The 16,279-nt window shown below is 50.4% G+C and overlaps 4 protein-coding genes across 4 annotated transcripts; 2 read left to right on the top strand and 2 right to left on the bottom strand.

Annotated features, from left to right (window-relative positions):
• The first annotated feature begins 50 nt into the window (after positions 1-50).
• BKA55DRAFT_557492 (Rix1 complex component) lies at positions 51-1,723 on the top strand. Its single transcript, XM_046191804.1, has 3 exons — positions 51-214; positions 271-343; positions 391-1,723. The coding sequence occupies exons 1-3, from the start codon at positions 167-169 to the stop codon at positions 1,296-1,298; spliced, it is 1,029 nt and encodes a 342-aa protein (XP_046053710.1). The 5' UTR covers positions 51-166; the 3' UTR covers positions 1,299-1,723.
• A 1,023-nt stretch (positions 1,724-2,746) lies between these two features.
• BKA55DRAFT_606663 (P-loop containing nucleoside triphosphate hydrolase protein) lies at positions 2,747-5,105 on the top strand (the record flags this gene model as incomplete). The annotated part of the gene is made up of 5 exons (XM_046196600.1): positions 2,747-3,051; positions 3,101-3,294; positions 3,344-3,781; positions 3,832-4,323; positions 4,373-5,105. The coding sequence occupies 5 exons, from the start codon at positions 2,747-2,749 to the stop codon at positions 4,744-4,746; spliced, it is 1,803 nt and encodes a 600-aa protein (XP_046053709.1). The 3' UTR covers positions 4,747-5,105.
• A 213-nt stretch (positions 5,106-5,318) lies between these two features.
• BKA55DRAFT_590388 (phosphoenolpyruvate carboxykinase-domain-containing protein) lies at positions 5,319-8,162 on the bottom strand (the record flags this gene model as incomplete). The annotated part of the gene is made up of 7 exons (XM_046195082.1): positions 5,319-6,662; positions 7,057-7,194; positions 7,382-7,415; positions 7,504-7,670; positions 7,729-7,804; positions 7,868-7,916; positions 8,063-8,162. 7 exons carry the CDS (start codon positions 8,160-8,162, stop codon positions 5,319-5,321), a joined length of 1,908 nt encoding a protein of 635 aa, XP_046053708.1.
• Positions 8,163-13,631: 5,469 nt separating this feature from the next.
• On the bottom strand, positions 13,632-16,012 carry BKA55DRAFT_502819 (P-loop containing nucleoside triphosphate hydrolase protein; the record flags this gene model as incomplete). Its single annotated transcript, XM_046186955.1, has 3 exons — positions 13,632-13,685; positions 13,874-15,627; positions 15,697-16,012. 3 exons carry the CDS (start codon positions 16,010-16,012, stop codon positions 13,632-13,634), a joined length of 2,124 nt encoding a protein of 707 aa, XP_046053707.1.
• Between the last annotated feature and the right edge of the window lie 267 nt (positions 16,013-16,279).

Here is a 16,279-nt window from a genome sequence, read left to right as displayed (position 1 = left end):
AAAATTTTAGAAACCCAACAGGGAAAGTAGATCTTATCAGTTGAAGATCAAAGAATCCAAATCTCAGTATAACAAAGAATATCTCGGTATTGATTTGATATTGCGCGGTATTCGAACTTTTTTGTCCTTTATACATCTGTTCTAGTGATCACGATAAACCGACATCATGGGTTCCAGCAACAAGAAGAAGCGCGAGAAGCAAAAGGACTTCCAGGTAGGATTTTAATCACCACTGACATGATGGAGTGTGGACTCACCAAGACGACGTAGAAACCGAAGTTCAAGGTGGGGAAGGATAAGCCGAAAGCTTCCAATTTTACAGATACGAGTTTCAAGTCAAAGGGTGAGGAGACCTGTACATGTTTCCCATCAATTTACTGACGGTCATAGCTATTGTGATGGGACATCAGTCACTCTCAACAGTCGCACCTGATGTCGTTCAACAATTCAAACATAATCTCTCACTCGCCTCTTCTTCAAAGTCAGATAAACAAAGACGAGAAGCACTGGCTTATCTCACTTCACAACTTTCATCAGAACCCCCTATCAATCCAGTGGGAACACATGCGGTTCTCGCCAAGCTGCTTCCACTCATCTCTGATAGCTCGACGCCAGTTCGAAGTCAACTTCTTAAGCTTTTCAGAGAATTACCCGCTGAAGAGGTCAGACACAGTGTGGAACAAGCCATCATGTTTATCCGGGCAGGTATGACACATCTCTCGGCAGACATCAGCAACGACTCTCTTGGTGTAATGGAATGGATTTTGGATGTTGCAGAGAACGACTTGATTGTGTGCCCTGGTGGTTGGGTGAAGACACTGAACAGTTTCTGTGCCATGATGGGGTGGGCATTGACAACTTCAAAGGCCGGATGGTCTTCTGGTTCAAGATCTGGTTTGCGCGCAAAGGATGCTTCGACATATGCCCGACAAATCGCCACGCTATCACGGTTCCTGGAGGCTGGTCTTCGGCTTGAAGCTGAGATTCCCGAGGACGAGTCAGAAATATGGGACAACTTGTATCGAATCCCACAAGACTCCAATGCATTCGAATATCTCAACCTTTATGGTACTCGGCGAGACGAAGAGGGAGAAATGTATCCTAGTCGGGATGCCAGACAACGAGTATTTGAACGAAGATTTTTGGAGGCAGTGCTGAAGGGTACAGACCAAGCAAAAAAGGAGGGCGGTGCTACTGGTCGAGCGGCAGCTGGCCTTGATAAAGTTCTTCAAGATGGAATGGGCGAATATGAAAGCTCGACGGCAATGGATACCCAGGATCTTCTGAGCCTTTGGTGAAAGGTTTAAGCTGACCTCATAATAATATCTACTAGTTTCGTCACGTGAGAAGAGCCACTCACTTTGTTTGAGCTCGGTGTGTTGTTAATGACAACTTTTGTGTAGTCACTACGAGATTTGATGTATATTGAGCTGAGTGTAACGTGCGACAGTGCAAAAGTTTGAATCTCTTGTATGTACTGAACGCAGCTGGGCCAATAGGAGAACGTTCAAACGGGTTCCTCCATAGCTGGGCCGCTTGGGCAAGATTTGGTGTTTGAGTGTTTAGACCCAAATCCATCAAGTCCCTCCAGAGTTGAAAACGTGTCAATCGTATGGAAATAAAAAACATGATTGTCTGACCTTGTAGCTTTGTAGTTTACTGGAGCCCCAGAGCATACTACATACCAGCGCTTCCTTCACACGGCGGCAATGTGATATCGGAGCAGCATGATATTCATGGCAAAGGCATAAATAATTATTAGCATTGGCAAATACGCAGAAGAAAAGTCATAACCACAACTACAACACAGGTACGCTGCAACATGACAAATGAATGTGATAAGGCGTAAACATCTGATATCAATACTGTTCCTCAATTCTCAAACGTCAATCTACAACTTGGCTTCAGAGCTTATAGATTTCAACCACTCCAAACCCTTCAACATCACGAGTGAACACTCACAAAATAACCCTTCTCCGTATTCATTTGCCAGAAAACTTCCACTTCTAGGGGCTTAAGTCTCCAATCTACTGTTCCCCTTTGTTGTGTAGATTTCTGGGAGTGGCACTGGCAGTGGCGGCCAGCCGGCGAGCTACTGCAAATTGACACGGGCACCTGCTTCAAGCTGCAAACAAGAAGCAATTCCTCCTCCCTCTCTGCGAGCACTTGCCTATTCCTGAGGAGCCCGTGAATCACAGCGCGCACAGGCGGTGCAGGCAGGAGTACAAATACCTCCTCCTCAACCTCTCTTCTTCTCTTCTTTCCTTTCCTCTTCACATCCGCATCTCGACTTCACTTTCGGTCTGCTCATCTCGCCCTCGCTTGAGAAGAGTCAAATATTTCTTTTTCTTCTTCGACTATAACATCAGTGGCGCTACAAAGAGCTGTAGTCTCTGTTGTTTTGTCAGGAAGTCGTTATCTGGTATGTTTCTCTTGTTTACCTCTCCATCTCCCATTGTGTTTTGGTTTATCTCTTTTCGTCTCCTCACGCCTGTTTTCCCTTTCACACTTTCTTCTCGGTTCCTCGCATTGCGCTTGGTTCCTCAACTCGTATAGAAATCTAGCTGACCTTCCTTCTCAAAGCACATTGTTTATCTTTTTTCTCGGCCTGCCTATCTGAATCAACCTCTCTCATTTCGAGACTTTCCAACTCCGAAGTCAGTGGTTCAATTTCTTTTTCTCCTATGCCACTAGTTTCATCACCTTGAACCTATTCATCTAACCATTTACTCACAGAAACACTACCATGACGGACACTTTCGGTACTGCTGCCATGAGCGAAGCGCTCCCTACCGCTGGTCAGAACGACCAAGCCCCAACTCCCGGCACTCAGGGATACGATGCGTCGCAAGGCCGATGGACCGAGCCCCAGGCCATTGACTACACTTCCATGGCTACCGGGAGTGGTGGTCAGGAGTGGGGTTGCAATGCTCGTGCCTATGCCTGGCAGGATGAGTATGGTGATGTCGGTCCCAAGTTTCCCGAGCTCGAGCTCGAATTGTTTGGAAATCCCACTACTCGCCACGACCGAGTTGGACTCGACTTTTCTCGGTAAGTTGATACATACTGCTAGCTTGTGTATCACCTAACCTTGTTATAGAATTGATAGCATCGAGGTCCAGCAGGAGGGGCCGACCAAGATTGATCCCATCGGCTCCTTCAAGGATGCTGGCGTCCACCCTGCGATGCTAGAGAACATCGAGCTTTGTGGCTATGAGAACCCTACGCCCATCCAGAAGTTCACCATTCCATCTATATTGATGGGACACGATGTCATTGGCATCGCGCAGACTGGTACGTGTGACCCTTGATGTGCTTACCAACATCGCTAACTTGCATTTAGGATCCGGCAAAACCGCCGCGTACCTCATTCCAATTCTCAGTAAGCTCATGGGCAAGGCCAAGAAGCTTGCTGCGTATCGTCCCAACCCCTTAACGTTCCGCGAGGGTATGGACGAGGTCGTGGCTGAGCCTCTTGTGCTCATCGTGGTCCCTACTCGGGAGCTGGCAGTCCAAATCTTCAACGAGGCTCGTAAGCTTTGTTATCGTACCATGCTGCGCCCCTGTGTCGTTTATGGGGGTGTTCCTGTTCGTGAGCAGACCTTTCTACTCCAGAAAGGATGCGATATCCTGATCGGAACACCTGGGCGCCTGGTTGATTTTATCCAACGCCCGAAAGTCTTGACCCTTCGACGCCTTCGCTACATAGTGATTGATGAGGCTGACGAACTCCTCAATGATGACTGGTCCGAGGAGCTTAACCCAATCTTGTCCGGTGGTGGTAAGTACCACGATGCATACGCGGACGATCAGAAACTAATTATTCAACAGAACAGGATGAGGGCAACGTCAAGTTCAGCCTTTTCTCTGCCACGTTCCCCAAGGCCGCCCGTGACCTTGCCAAGAACTATCTCGCCGCTTCTCACGTTCGATTCCGCGTTGGCCGTGCCGGAAGCACTACAGCCAACATCAAGCAGATTGTTCTTCAGGCTGAAGCCCATGAGAAGAAAGAACTGTTGGTCAAGCTGCTCGAGGAGATGCATGGCATTCGCACGATCATCTTCGTCAACAGTCGTCAGGCTGCTGACAACTTGGATGATTTCCTTTTCAACATGCATTTGCCAGTCACCTCCATGCACAGTGAGCGTACCCAGCAGGAGCGAGAGGCGGCTATGCGGGCTTTCCGATCTGGAAATGCCCCGATTCTCATTGCTACCGGAGTGACTGCCCGTGGCATTGACGTGCAGAATGTCCTGCATGTCATCAACTACGACATGCCATCTATCGACTACGGCGGCATCGAGGAGTACACGCATCGAATTGGTATGATATTATCCCCCTCTACCTGGGACTCCCTAACTAACATGGCTAGGTCGAACTGGTCGCATCGGCCATCGTGGTGTAGCCACGTCTTTCCTTTCGGAGCGTGATGAGCCGATGGCCAGTGTCCTCACCCGAACACTGCTCGAGACCGACCAGGAAATCCCTGATTTCTTGCAGCAGTACGTTCCTGAGGGTGATGCTCGGAACAACCTGAAGTTTGAGGCCGACTCAGACTTTGATCCCAACGACTACGCTGGTGCTGGAGACGCTGGTGATGCCTGGGGAGGCGATGCTGGCAACGATGCTGGCAATGCTGCTGGCGGTGTTACTTGGGGTGGTGGTGATGGCGGTGGTGATGGTGGTAAGACTGGTGGTGGGGATACTTGGGGCGCCGACACTGCTGCTCCCGTTGCCGCTTGGTAATTTTGATCATTCGTCAAAGAACAACCGGGAAAGCCTTGATGAAGTTGTTGACCCCATGGGACATGAGATTTTGGGACATGGTGAGCACGGCTTTGAGTCGCCGTGGAAGAAAAAGGTGAAGCATTATCGACAGGGTCGGCCGAAGGATCTGATTGTTCTAGGAGATCCCCTAGGTAGATATGCAGAATTTCGCTGAATTGTACCTTTGTACTCGATCTATGCCCTTTGCTTACGTGGGATTGTTTTGCTTTGAGTGTCACTTGACACGACGGGGAGCACAAAGTTCAATCAACATCTGTGAAATCGTCAAGTCACAAGCAAGATAGACGTTGGAAATTAATAGCAAATGCTTTTCTATTGCAGAAATCGTAAAGCTTTGTTCATGCTCACATTACACACAATCTCATGCTATATAAGAAATCCCTTGGACAAAAAAAGAAGAGGGCAGCCGGTTGATGGCCGCCATGTAATGACGCCGGACCCAAATGGTAAACAGTTGCTCGAATTTGTCATGACCAATCGCAAAAAAAGATCGCTTTCCCTTTTGTTCTTTTTGACTCCCTCTCTCTCTTCTAGACAACGGGGCCAGCCTTGACGACGTCCTCGGTAGCCTCGCTCTCGTACTTGGTGAAGTTCTCGCGGAAGAGCTTGCCCAGCTTGACAACCTCGGTCTTGAAGCTGTCCTCGCCAGCGGTCCAGGCCTTGGAGGGGTTGAGAAGCTCTGAGGGAACGTTGGGGCAGGTCTTGGGAACCTGGAGGTTGAAGACCTCGTAGTTCTCATACTCGACGTTGGCAAGATCGCCAGAGTGGATGGCATCGAGAATGGCACGAGTGTACTTGAGAGGGCATCGCTTGCCACCCTGGGCGAAACCGGCACCGACCCAGCCGGTGTTGAGGAGCCAGGCGTTGGCCTTGTGAGTCTCGATCTTGTCGGCAAGCATCTTGGCGTACTTCATGGGGTGCAGGGCAAGGAAGGGCTGAGCGAAGCAGCTGGAGAAGGTAGCCTGGGGCTCAGTGACGCCGTCCTCAGTACCGGCCATCTTGGAGGTGTAACCAGAGATGAAGTGGAACATAGTCTGGTTGCGGTCGAGCTTGGAGATGGGGGGCAGAACACCGCGGGCGTCGCATGTGAGGAGGATAATGTTGGAGGGAGAGTTGGGAGACAGGCAAGGAATCTTGGCGTTGGAGATATACTCGATGGGGTAGGCGCATCGGGTGTTCTCAGTGAGGGTGGCATCGTCGTAGTCGACCTCACGGGTAAGGGGGTCGAAGACAACGTTCTCGAGGACGGAACCATATCGGATAGCGCCAAAGATATCGGGCTCCTTCTCGGCGGACAGGCCAATGGTCTTAGCGTAGCAACCTCCCTCGATGTTGAAGACACCGTTGTCGGACCAGCAGTGCTCGTCGTCACCGATGAGAGCTCGGTTGGGGTCGGCAGAGAGAGTGGTCTTGCCAGTTCCAGAGAGACCGAAGAAGAGTGTGACATCGCCGTTCTTGCCCTCGTTGGCGGAGGAGTGGAGAGTGAGGACATTGTGCTTGATAGGCATCTCGTAGAAGAGAACAGTGAAAACACCCTTCTTCATCTCACCAGCGTACTCGGTACCGAGGATGACCATCTCCTTCTGCTCGAAGTTGATGGCAACGGAGGTGCCAGAGGTCATACCCTCAGTGTATCGGTTGGCGGGGAACTTGCCGGCATTGTAGATGGTGTAGTCGGGGTGGAAGTCCTTGAGCTCCTCTCGTGAAGGTCGGATAAGCATGTTTCGCATGAAGAGAGCATGGTAGGCACGGGCGCAGATAACTCGGACTCGGATGCGGTACTTCTCGTCCCAGCCGGCGAAACCATCGATGACATAGATACGGCTTCGTGTGTTGAGGTAGTCGACAGCACGTTCTCGGTTGATCTTCCAGACCTGTAGTGATATTATTGTCAGCCATTAATTCTAAGCTGAAGCGGTGCAATGAGATCATCAATGGGAACAAGAGACAAACGGCAGCCTTCCCAAAAACGGTAAAGGGGCTGCCGTGTCGGGAAAAATCGTGGTCGGGGAGAAAAGAGGGGCTTGTCACGGCCGAAGGCTTCGGAGGACGGGACTTGGTGTCTCGGTCTGAAGCCGTGAGCAATTGCCAGAGGGGAAGGTGAGCGTGTGAGGACTTTGCGGGGTCAAGGTCTAGCGAATGCCGATCCCATGACACCCTCCCTCAACTTCTCTAGACCCTCCCCGGAAAGACCAGGGGAACAAGCGAACCAGGTCCAATAGCGCTAGGCCAATGAACCACTAGAGAACTCCTCGGCCAAGCGTCTACCAACCAGCGACCAGGCAATTGGGTAAGAGAATAAGCACCAGTGGACAAGCCATTAAAGCCATGACGCTCATGCTCCGGGTATCCTCGGGGGAAAGCCAATTGAAGTCGCTGGAATGGAGATGCTCCTCCGGCGCGGGTCTAGACGTTTTGTTTCGGTTCGCTCGTCTTGGTTCTGGTCTTGGTTATGGGCGTAAAGCTCGTGATGCAGGCAAATTTTCTCGTGTTCCCAGGGTAGGGAAACCAAGAGTCAAGATACCACGCCAAGTAGTGACAATCGACCCGATCGTGTGAGATGTATCAAGGAAAATGCCGATTCAATTCTTACCTCAGGAGTCATGGGCTTGTTGACAGGTCCCCACCTATTGTTTTCATGTTAGTTGTCTGATCATGACGATTCATGTGCGCAACAGTCGGAACTCTATTGCCGCTATTCGGGTTGTCACGTACCAGATGTTATCCTTGGAAGAAGCCTCCTCGACAATTCGCTTGTCAAGAGGGGATCGACCAGTCTTAGCACCAGAGTAGGCAGTCAGGGCACCGCTGGAGGTGATAGCGGTACCGGTCTCGTAGACAAGAGCATCCTCGTAGAGGGCAGCGACTGAAGGGTTGGGGATCTGAGGAATGCCAGGTCAGTGACATTTCATTTTCGCTGTTGGCTGGAGAGCTTCTTACAATGGCGACACGGTCATAATCGATGTGAGCCTTGTCGTGGAGCTCCTGCTCCAGCTCGGTGTGCTCCTGGTGAGGACTGTGAAGCCCGTGTTAGTGAACCCGTCCTTGTGTAACTGATCAAGAATCATGGGGAACGTACGTAACACCGGTAGGGTGGAGGGAAGTCTTGTTAACGTTGTTGGGAAGCACTGCGATAAAGTCAGTAATGGTCTTGAGACTTGTGTAACGGTAGCCGTTTTGTTTGGTACTTCGAGAATGGCAGAGGGGAGTGGTCGTGTGAGGGTATCATAACAAGACAGCTCAACTATCATAGAGGGACAAAGACAAGACTTACTCTTGAATAAACCGGTTCCTGAAGCCTTGGTCTGTGTGCTTGGACCTTTGAGAAGTTGATTTGAATAGAGAGAAGCTCTTCTTTTGACGGGGTCATTCATGGCTTTTATAAAAGCTTCACGAGCAGCTCGAGATTTGGTATTGTACGCCCTGGGGTGTGATGTTCGCGGTGTGCTCCTCCACAAGACAGATAGTGTCCGCTTGCCGGGGTCAGACCCGAGGATGGAGAGGGACGGGGACGGATGGGGAGTGAGGCTGTGACTGGCAGAGACAAGCGCGTAGTGGAGCCGACGAGGCGTTGCAGGTGACGGACACGAAATTATACCGGAAGAGACTTCTTGTTCTTGGTACAAGGTGACGGGATAGGACACCTGGGCCTTGGCCTGGGCTTGAACTTGGGGCCATACCCGAAGACACGATCTGGACGCCAGCTCTAAGGATGGGATATTGCGGGACGGAGGGGGTCACGAAACGTAACCCAACCCCGGTCCAAACTCTTCAAACAATGAGGAAAGCGTCAAGGTTTTGGCGGAGGACTAAAGACTAAGGCCCAAGTCCAGGAAGATGCCGGAAGACGACGTAGACAAGTAGGTACAGCGACGATAGCAGTGGTCGAGATGTTCAACAATGGGGGAAACAGCCAAAAACAACTGGGTAGCAAATGGACGAATGGATCCAATCCTTGGAGCTGCTGCCCTCGATGTGGATGATGCCGTGCGGATAGCGCCTTTACTCCTTGACGTATCGAATTGACGTTGTTGTGACGGCAAGATACGGTACGGTACGGTAGGATTACTGTGTGTCCAAGACGGTTGATCTCTTTTCCTTCTGGTGGTGGTGGTGAAGCAAACAAGCAGCTGATAGTCACGTTGTTGATGGTAAAAGGATAAAAGGGAGGAAACCGTGATGACGACCATGACGGTACAGTACTGTATTTTCCCTACAGATATTCTTATATACGAGCCTGCAACCGCCTGATTGAGTAACTTACATACTGCAAATTACCCAGATCTTGGCTGTAACCGCCTTATAATTCTGAGGTTTTAACAGCTAAATTGATGAGAATTTCCCAGCTCTTTTCCTCCCTGTTTGAACCGTGAAGCTATCGTCTTTGTTCGTGATTCATTTTAAGCAAATGTGTCGTCATGATCGCCGGTCCCAGGGCCCCAAACTAAAATACCACAGCGACACGAGGCCCGCGATATTCCGGGAAAAGAGACTCGGCTGCATTTCAATTACACATTGAATACTTTCTCGAACCCGTTTTGCATGCATGCATGCATATCCGCACATGCTTGCAATGCAGACAGTACTATTGTTTCATTGAGAAGTATTGACACGATTCGCTGTCGATGTTGACAACCATATGTAACTGAAATGCCTACCTATCTGTATTATCGTGAATACCTAAACATATCCTGTTGTCCGGGCCACCTACCGTATATTACCGTGCCCCTCGTAACTCCTAGCAAGGGCCGAGTCGCAGTTATCATCACATCTCACTGCCATCGGGACAGTACGGGAACAGTTATCAATGAGCTCTTCGAGGGGTCAAGTTAACGAGGTATTCGGACATTGAATTCCTTTAGGTTTCGGGACTAGCACTGAGGCCTGCAACCCTCGTTGGTCTTTATCGCGAGGGTGTGCCCAATTCGACAAGGGGGCTGCTGGTTCTGGTTTGTCTCTTGATAGTACACATGATGGTATTCCCTTACTCGCTTGCCCGCCTGCTTGTAGTGGATGGCGATGGAAAGATGTGCATACTGTACATGTGGGGATGTATTGAAGGCGAATGTTACACCTCATTGGTGACAGTCGTAAATCTGTAGGTGGTCATTGTCAAGTACTTTATCTTGGTGGAAAAAGCCAAGACTGTAAAGACGGGAAACCAATCTGCATCAAAATCAACGCAGTTACGTATCGTAATGCTTACGCTGACCGGTGCTTGTTTCTTCAACACAGGTCAGACGACTATGAAATTTGAGGAAAAGACCAAAAACAGAACACGGGGAAACAAGCTCGCCAAGGCTGCTTCTGGGAATGGAGAGTGGTAAGGAGCAAAAGGGGAATAACTCGACGTGAGCGAGCTAGGGCTGAGATTCAGATTGCGGAGAAGAAGAGGGAGGCGGGAGGTAAGCAGGAAAAAGCAACAACACCGAGCCTCACCTCAAGCCCGTCGGTATACGATGTCTATGCTGCTGAAACTCGTTGGTCACCAGACAGGAACAAACAGGAGAGAGTGGGTACGATACGGAGAGAAAAGGATCACGTTTGACGCTACGGCTCCGCAGGCGAGAATGGAGAGCATTTTGCATGTACCTGAGGTCAAGCTGCAAATAGACGGAAAATTGGTGTAGCTTCCGGCTGCTGGTGTTGACATGTGCTTCAACCATGAAGAGTTGCGATAGATGGACAGGTACTAGGTTAATAGTTGATACCTTACGTGCAACTGAACGTGGGGTTAGCTATTGGATGAAAGTCATGCCTTATTTATTGACGGTGTGGATTAGAATGAATTGGGTTGTAAATGACAGATTGGACGACATGCAGTTGCAGATTTGTTCCTTCCTTCGTGCCTTGTGGCTGCTTCATCTCTTCCAACCCTGGGGTTGGGTTTACCCCGCGATTCACCAATGACAGGTGTTATTGTTTGGGCTCAGGTATTCCGGCCGCGGAGAAAATAGGGAGTTGTACCTTCCCCTTATCCCCCAGAACTTGAATGATCTCCTGCAGGCGCCAACGGGAACCATCAACTTACATCTAGCTTCCTTCCTTCTCAGCACTGAAGCTTTGCAGCAAGGGAAGGAAGGTTTCTTCTGTCACCTACCAACATAATTCATGACTAGGATACCTTAAATACAGATTAATATCAATTTCTTCCTCTTTACGCCTATTCTTAGATCACGATCATCGTTTGCGTCTTCTCAATTTTTTTGAAGTTTTATGTCTTGTACCTGACACTAGCACGACGTTCAACTGGGACTCTATTTCCGTCACCACATGGCGCGCGCTGCTCATTTACGTACTGCAATAGACGAATTGTTGGTGTTCAGAGCTGAACAATGTGGAGGCTTCTAGACTCTCTGACACTCTCGCTTGTCCTTCCCTTGCGCTTTTCAACACCAGTTTAGGGATACTTTTAGAACAGACTCTGCACATGACTCCAGTTACCCAGTCAAGATCAGTCATGACTTGAAAAAATTTCGATTTATTGAAACTAGAAGCCCAGGGCCTGACTTCGTGACCCTTGAACTCGATTGTGGTCTTTTTCTACTTCGCCCCGCAACTCATCTCGCCCGTCAGCATCAGTCGTCAGGCAAAAAAACAGAAAGTCACGATAATGCAAAAAGCTTCCCGTGGGTAGCCTCTCCCGGGATCTGGGTGACGTACAGACCTGAACCTGCATTCCCTGCCTTTCCCCACATGACTCGAATTTTACGATCGATTACTCTGATTGGCCTCATACTCACCTTGAAGGGACACACCCCTCTAAAAGTTCTCACCTTTTCAAACCGTCTCTCTGAGGATTCCGACATTATCCGAGTGCCCGTTTCTGACCGTTTCTCCGCCCAGAGCCTCCATCTAAATTACGTTTTTGGGGCTGGGCAGCTGGGGTTCAAGAACTGCGTGGGGAAATGGGGTTGCGGGGACCATTCTTCACACAAGAGAAGACATCACAACTTAGGGATAATGTCACACCCGGTGCGACTATGACTCCTGTTGCGGGCGCCTGCCTGCCATGTTTCGGCTAACTTCCTGACTATCGTGCTCCGTCACCCGGCTCCGTCTCCTCCGTATGCCTCCGGTATGCGATGTCAACCACTATCATCACCACTCTCGCTCACCTTGATCAAGCTTGCGATGCAGGCCCCTGTCCTTACACACTCAACTTCATGTTATCTTTAAGATAACAAACTGATATAGTACGTAGCGTCGATCACTGCTGTGCGTCTGTTGCAGTAAAACTTACATCCCCTTCCGCCCGACCGTCAAATCCCCATAAATCATCAGCGCAGTTCTCGACTCCCTTGATCCTGAGCACTGCATATTGCTTCAGGTTTGATCATGATAATGCAATATCAGGAACCGCTGTATGGCCTGGCATTGATCAGTATCTCCAAAACTGATCCACCAAGAACCCAACGGTGTTCCGTACACCTCCGGCCTCTCGGCAACCTTCCGAAAAGACTTCCGTAACGAGACCGTTGTGTTGCCGGGGTTCACTCACCTTGGAATGCATCAACACAACATACAGTTTTCTACCGTATCCTATCGCATCTGACACTCCCCCAACTCCCGATCCGCTGGGCCGCTGCCAGCCAGCCAGCGCCGTACCGGGATCCGCACCCGCAACCGCATCCGCAATATACCTGTTCCCTTCCTTGCATGGATATGGATATGCATCATTCTTCCCCATACTCATCTCGGATTTCCATTCGGTCACCGCTTCTCAATTCTGGAATAATGACAATGCAGCGCTCTGTAACGCTTTCCTTGGACCGTCCCGACTTTTCCTCGTGCTCATAAACCTCACTAGCAAACTTCCTTGCTCCTGCCCTTCAATCATGATAGCCCATCAACCAAACGCCATCAAGCCCCTGCAAATGTCCTCCTTTTGGCCTCCGTCCCGTTTCGGTACACTAACTGACCTCGGAGACCGTCCATCAAAGTAGAGATCCCTGCTATATCTTGCAGTAGGAGACTGGGGTTACGTATCGTGGACTAAGGCCTAGATTGTCAATTATCGTGACTTCATGCAGATTTCTACGGGGTGTCAAAAGAGACGACGGCGAAATCTCTTCCCTTGCCGAGTCTGTGCTTTACATGATTCACCGGTTCTGAGCTTTCCTCTAATCATGGGCTGCCTCTCGACTCAGACGTCAGGTGGACGATAACTTCTCGGTTTGTTATTTTCGTCCATCTTTCACTTTTACTTCTCCTGTTTCAATATCATGATCTTACTTCAGTTCCTTCAATCCTATGTTCTTTCTCACCGCCATGAATGGCTGCTATAAGCCAGCATGTTGTGTTTCCTGCTCTCTTCCCTCTTGTGTCGGCCTGATTCTTTCGTCTGTTGATGTCGAAGCCAGCATTGTTCCCAACATTTGGCAAAGAGATAACATAACATTCATCTTGAACGTTTTAGAGCCAAGATCTATTTGCTCTGTTAACACTCCATTCCTACCGCACAAGAGCAAGACTAATAGTGCATCATGATTGCCGTCATCCTCCTTTTTTGTTTTCTTACTTGCTCGTCTATATACACTGAAGTACAGAGAATGTATGGCATCCATCATATCGCCTACTGTCTCTGCTTTCGTGTCGTCATTTTCAATGTCCCTCTGGCGGGCAACACAAGCGGCCTTCCCATCATCCTAGACAATTCCGGCACCGCGTCCCTGGTAAATCCCTAACTTCCCCAGCGCCAAGCCGTCGAAACCGTAATGATTCGTGAAGATGATTTAGGTGGATGCCCATTACATTTTCCCTGTATTTCTTTGCTCATGGCGTGTCCTGTTTGGTCTCACATAATCGCGATCGCGCGCGGATCAAAAACAGTCATCATTCATTTAAGCATCATTAAAGATGAGCTTCGTAATCTTGCCAATGGCAATGGTTTGTCCCTGTGCGCATATCATGTTAGCTATCTGATATCCGAATATTGAGGCACTCCCTATGACTCTTGCCGCCACACTCTAACGGCAGTGGCCTCTTGGCCATCTGGGGAAGAGACACCAAAAGTATGGGGTTAGTAGGATGGGGAATGGGTGTGTTGGGGCTGTCAAAGGGGCTGGGGGTGAGTAAAGCCTACCTGGTCTCGCAAGGTGAAGCGACCCATCTGGGGATAGTCCTCGAATTTCTCCACGCACACAGCGCCTGCTCCGCCAATCACTTGCATACGGGCGATAATACTGTCGCCCTTCTTGGCGTGTGTAGGGGGGTTCTTGCTCTTGCGGTTTGTTCCCTTTTGAAGCTTGTGCAGAAGGGCTGCGAATGTCACCTCCTCAATGGCAGAGTGGACGTGCAGCACGCAGTTGAAGCCAGCAGTCAGAATACTCTTGAGCTCCAGGATGCGGATCTGGGCCTCAAATTCAGCGACAGTGTGCACCAGTCTCTTTGGTGAGCAAAGCACGAATCCGGGCAAGATGTCGTCTTCCTCGATACCCTTGAGCCTTATTCGCACTTGATCACCACACTGAGCTAGCTGGACCTCCTCTTCCTGCTCGCCGTAGACGGCAGCAGCTTCTACGCTAGTCTTGTTGGGCATCATGATCATGTTCATACCCTTCTTGACAACACCAGCCTCAATCTTGCCTTCCACCATTGTACCAAGATCGCGGTACTTGCCGTTGATGGGCAACATGAAAGGGGCATTGACCTTGCGTTCAAGAGCCTTCATGCTGTCAAGATACTCGAGTAGCGCGGGACCATCCCACCAGGGTGCGACGTCCTTGGGGATGCGGGTCTTGATACCCATCATCTGCTGAGCGGCGATAGGTAGGAAGTAAACGTCAGTCTTGAGGTTATAGCCAGTGCCCTTGAGGAATTGAGCGAGCTTGGTGGTACACTCCTGGTATCGCTCGTGAGACCACTCAACGGTAGGGTCGTCCATCTTGTTAACGGCAACGATGAGCTTGTTGACACCCTGTGTCTTGGCCAGCATGGCGTGCTCACGGGTCTGTCCACCTCTCTCGAAACCAGTCTCGTACTCGCCCTTTCGGGCGGAAATAACCAGGATACCAACATCGGCCTGAGAAGCACCTCCAATCATGTTGGGGACATACATCTTGTGGCCAGGGGCATCGAGGATACTGTAACGACGCTTCTCGGTCTCGAAGAAACCACGGCCAACCTCAATGGTCTTTCCTTGTGTTCGCTCCTCCTTGTTCAGATCCATGACCCATGACAGGTACCAAGACTCGCGGCCCAAGTCCTTGGCCTCCCTCTTGTACTTGTCCATGGTTCGCTCGTCGACCATACCGGTAGCATACAAGATCGAACCACCAAGAGTTGACTTTCCGGCATCAACGTGTCCCATGAAGATGATGTTGACGTGCTCCTTGCCGTAAATTTCCTTGAGAGTCTCCTGGTCGACATCGGCGGCCTGTTCCTTTTCGACGGCATCAATCTCTCGAGCGGCGGCCTTCTTCTCACCAGCGGTGGGACTGTTGCGACCAGAGCCAGGGCTTGGTGAGGTCTTACCAGAGGTCTTAGCTGTGGCAGCCTTACCGGCCTTTTCGCCTGTCTTCTCGATGGCCTTTACGGCTGCGGCCTTCTGACCAGCCTCGGGCTTATCGGTAGGCTCAGCCTTGGCGGGTTCTTCCTGCTTGACAGGGGTAGCAGCGCCGGTTCCTGAGATGGAGAGGACCTTGGTCTTGGGCTTGGGGCCGGAAGCATCGCCGCTGATGCTGATCACCTTGGGCTTAGGTGCGGTAGCGGCAGCGGGTTGACTGGGAGCGGCAGCGGGAGCATCGGCGGCAGGTCGTTGAGCAATCGTGGGAGCAGCGGGCTGTTGAGCTTGTTGTTGCTGTTGTTGGCCATACTGGGGATAGCCACCACCTGTTGCTTGTGTTAGTATGTCATGGTCACGAATCTCGGCGAATTGTAAATTTTTTTTTGGCGCAAGTGTCATACCATAGCCTTGGTTGTTGTAACCACCATAACCCTGGTTGTATTGGTTGTAGCCCTGCTGAGCACCGTACTGAGGGTAGTAGCCTTGCTGGTAATATTGCTGTTGCTGTTGCTGCTGCTGCTGGTACTGAGGTGCATATCCTCCATATGCTTGGCCGGGCTGGAATGAAGCAGCACCGGGCTGGAAAGAGGCAATGCCAGGTCGGAAGCCTCCTTGCGCGGGGGCGGGGTTGTTCATGTTAAGCTGCTGCTGAGCCTGCTGGGCGAGGTTCTCATCCTGAGCAGCGGGATCGTCCTCCCAAGAGTTAGGTGTCGCCATTTTGATGTGTTTAACGGCGGTGGAATGTGTCGCGTAGTGGGGGGTGGAGGAGGGAGGAAGTAGAGGAGAGCAGAGGGTTTTGCGATCACTTGTTACGGTCTGGGTTGCGGATTTAAAAAGGCCCTAGATATGCAAGCAACCTGTCTGTGGACAATGGGGCTTGTTCTTTCGATTTATCAAGTGATGAGATTATGCCAAATTCTTTTTAGAATTGGGGAAAGGGGATAAATAAATTCTAACCCCTGAGTCGGTAGAGACGTCAAATTT

Source organism: Fusarium redolens, assembly GCF_020744475.1.
Source record: "Fusarium redolens strain MPI-CAGE-AT-0023 chromosome Unknown BKA55scaffold_3, whole genome shotgun sequence".
Lineage (NCBI taxonomy): Eukaryota > Fungi > Ascomycota > Sordariomycetes > Hypocreales > Nectriaceae > Fusarium > Fusarium redolens.
Note: the sequence above shows the minus strand (reverse complement) of the source record. Positions and strands in the feature narration are given on the sequence as shown.

Bases quoted from the DNA above. Each gene is read 5' to 3' on its own strand.
- BKA55DRAFT_557492 (XM_046191804.1), top strand. From the start codon at position 167: ATGGGTTCCAGCAACAAGAAGAAGCGCGAGAAGCAAAAGGACTTCCAG. The intron at 215-270 runs GTAGGATTTTAA...AAGACGACGTAG, and splicing joins AGAAGCAAAAGGACTTCCAG to AAACCGAAGTTCAAGGTGGG. The intron at 344-390 runs GTGAGGAGACCT...TGACGGTCATAG, and splicing joins TACGAGTTTCAAGTCAAAGG to CTATTGTGATGGGACATCAG.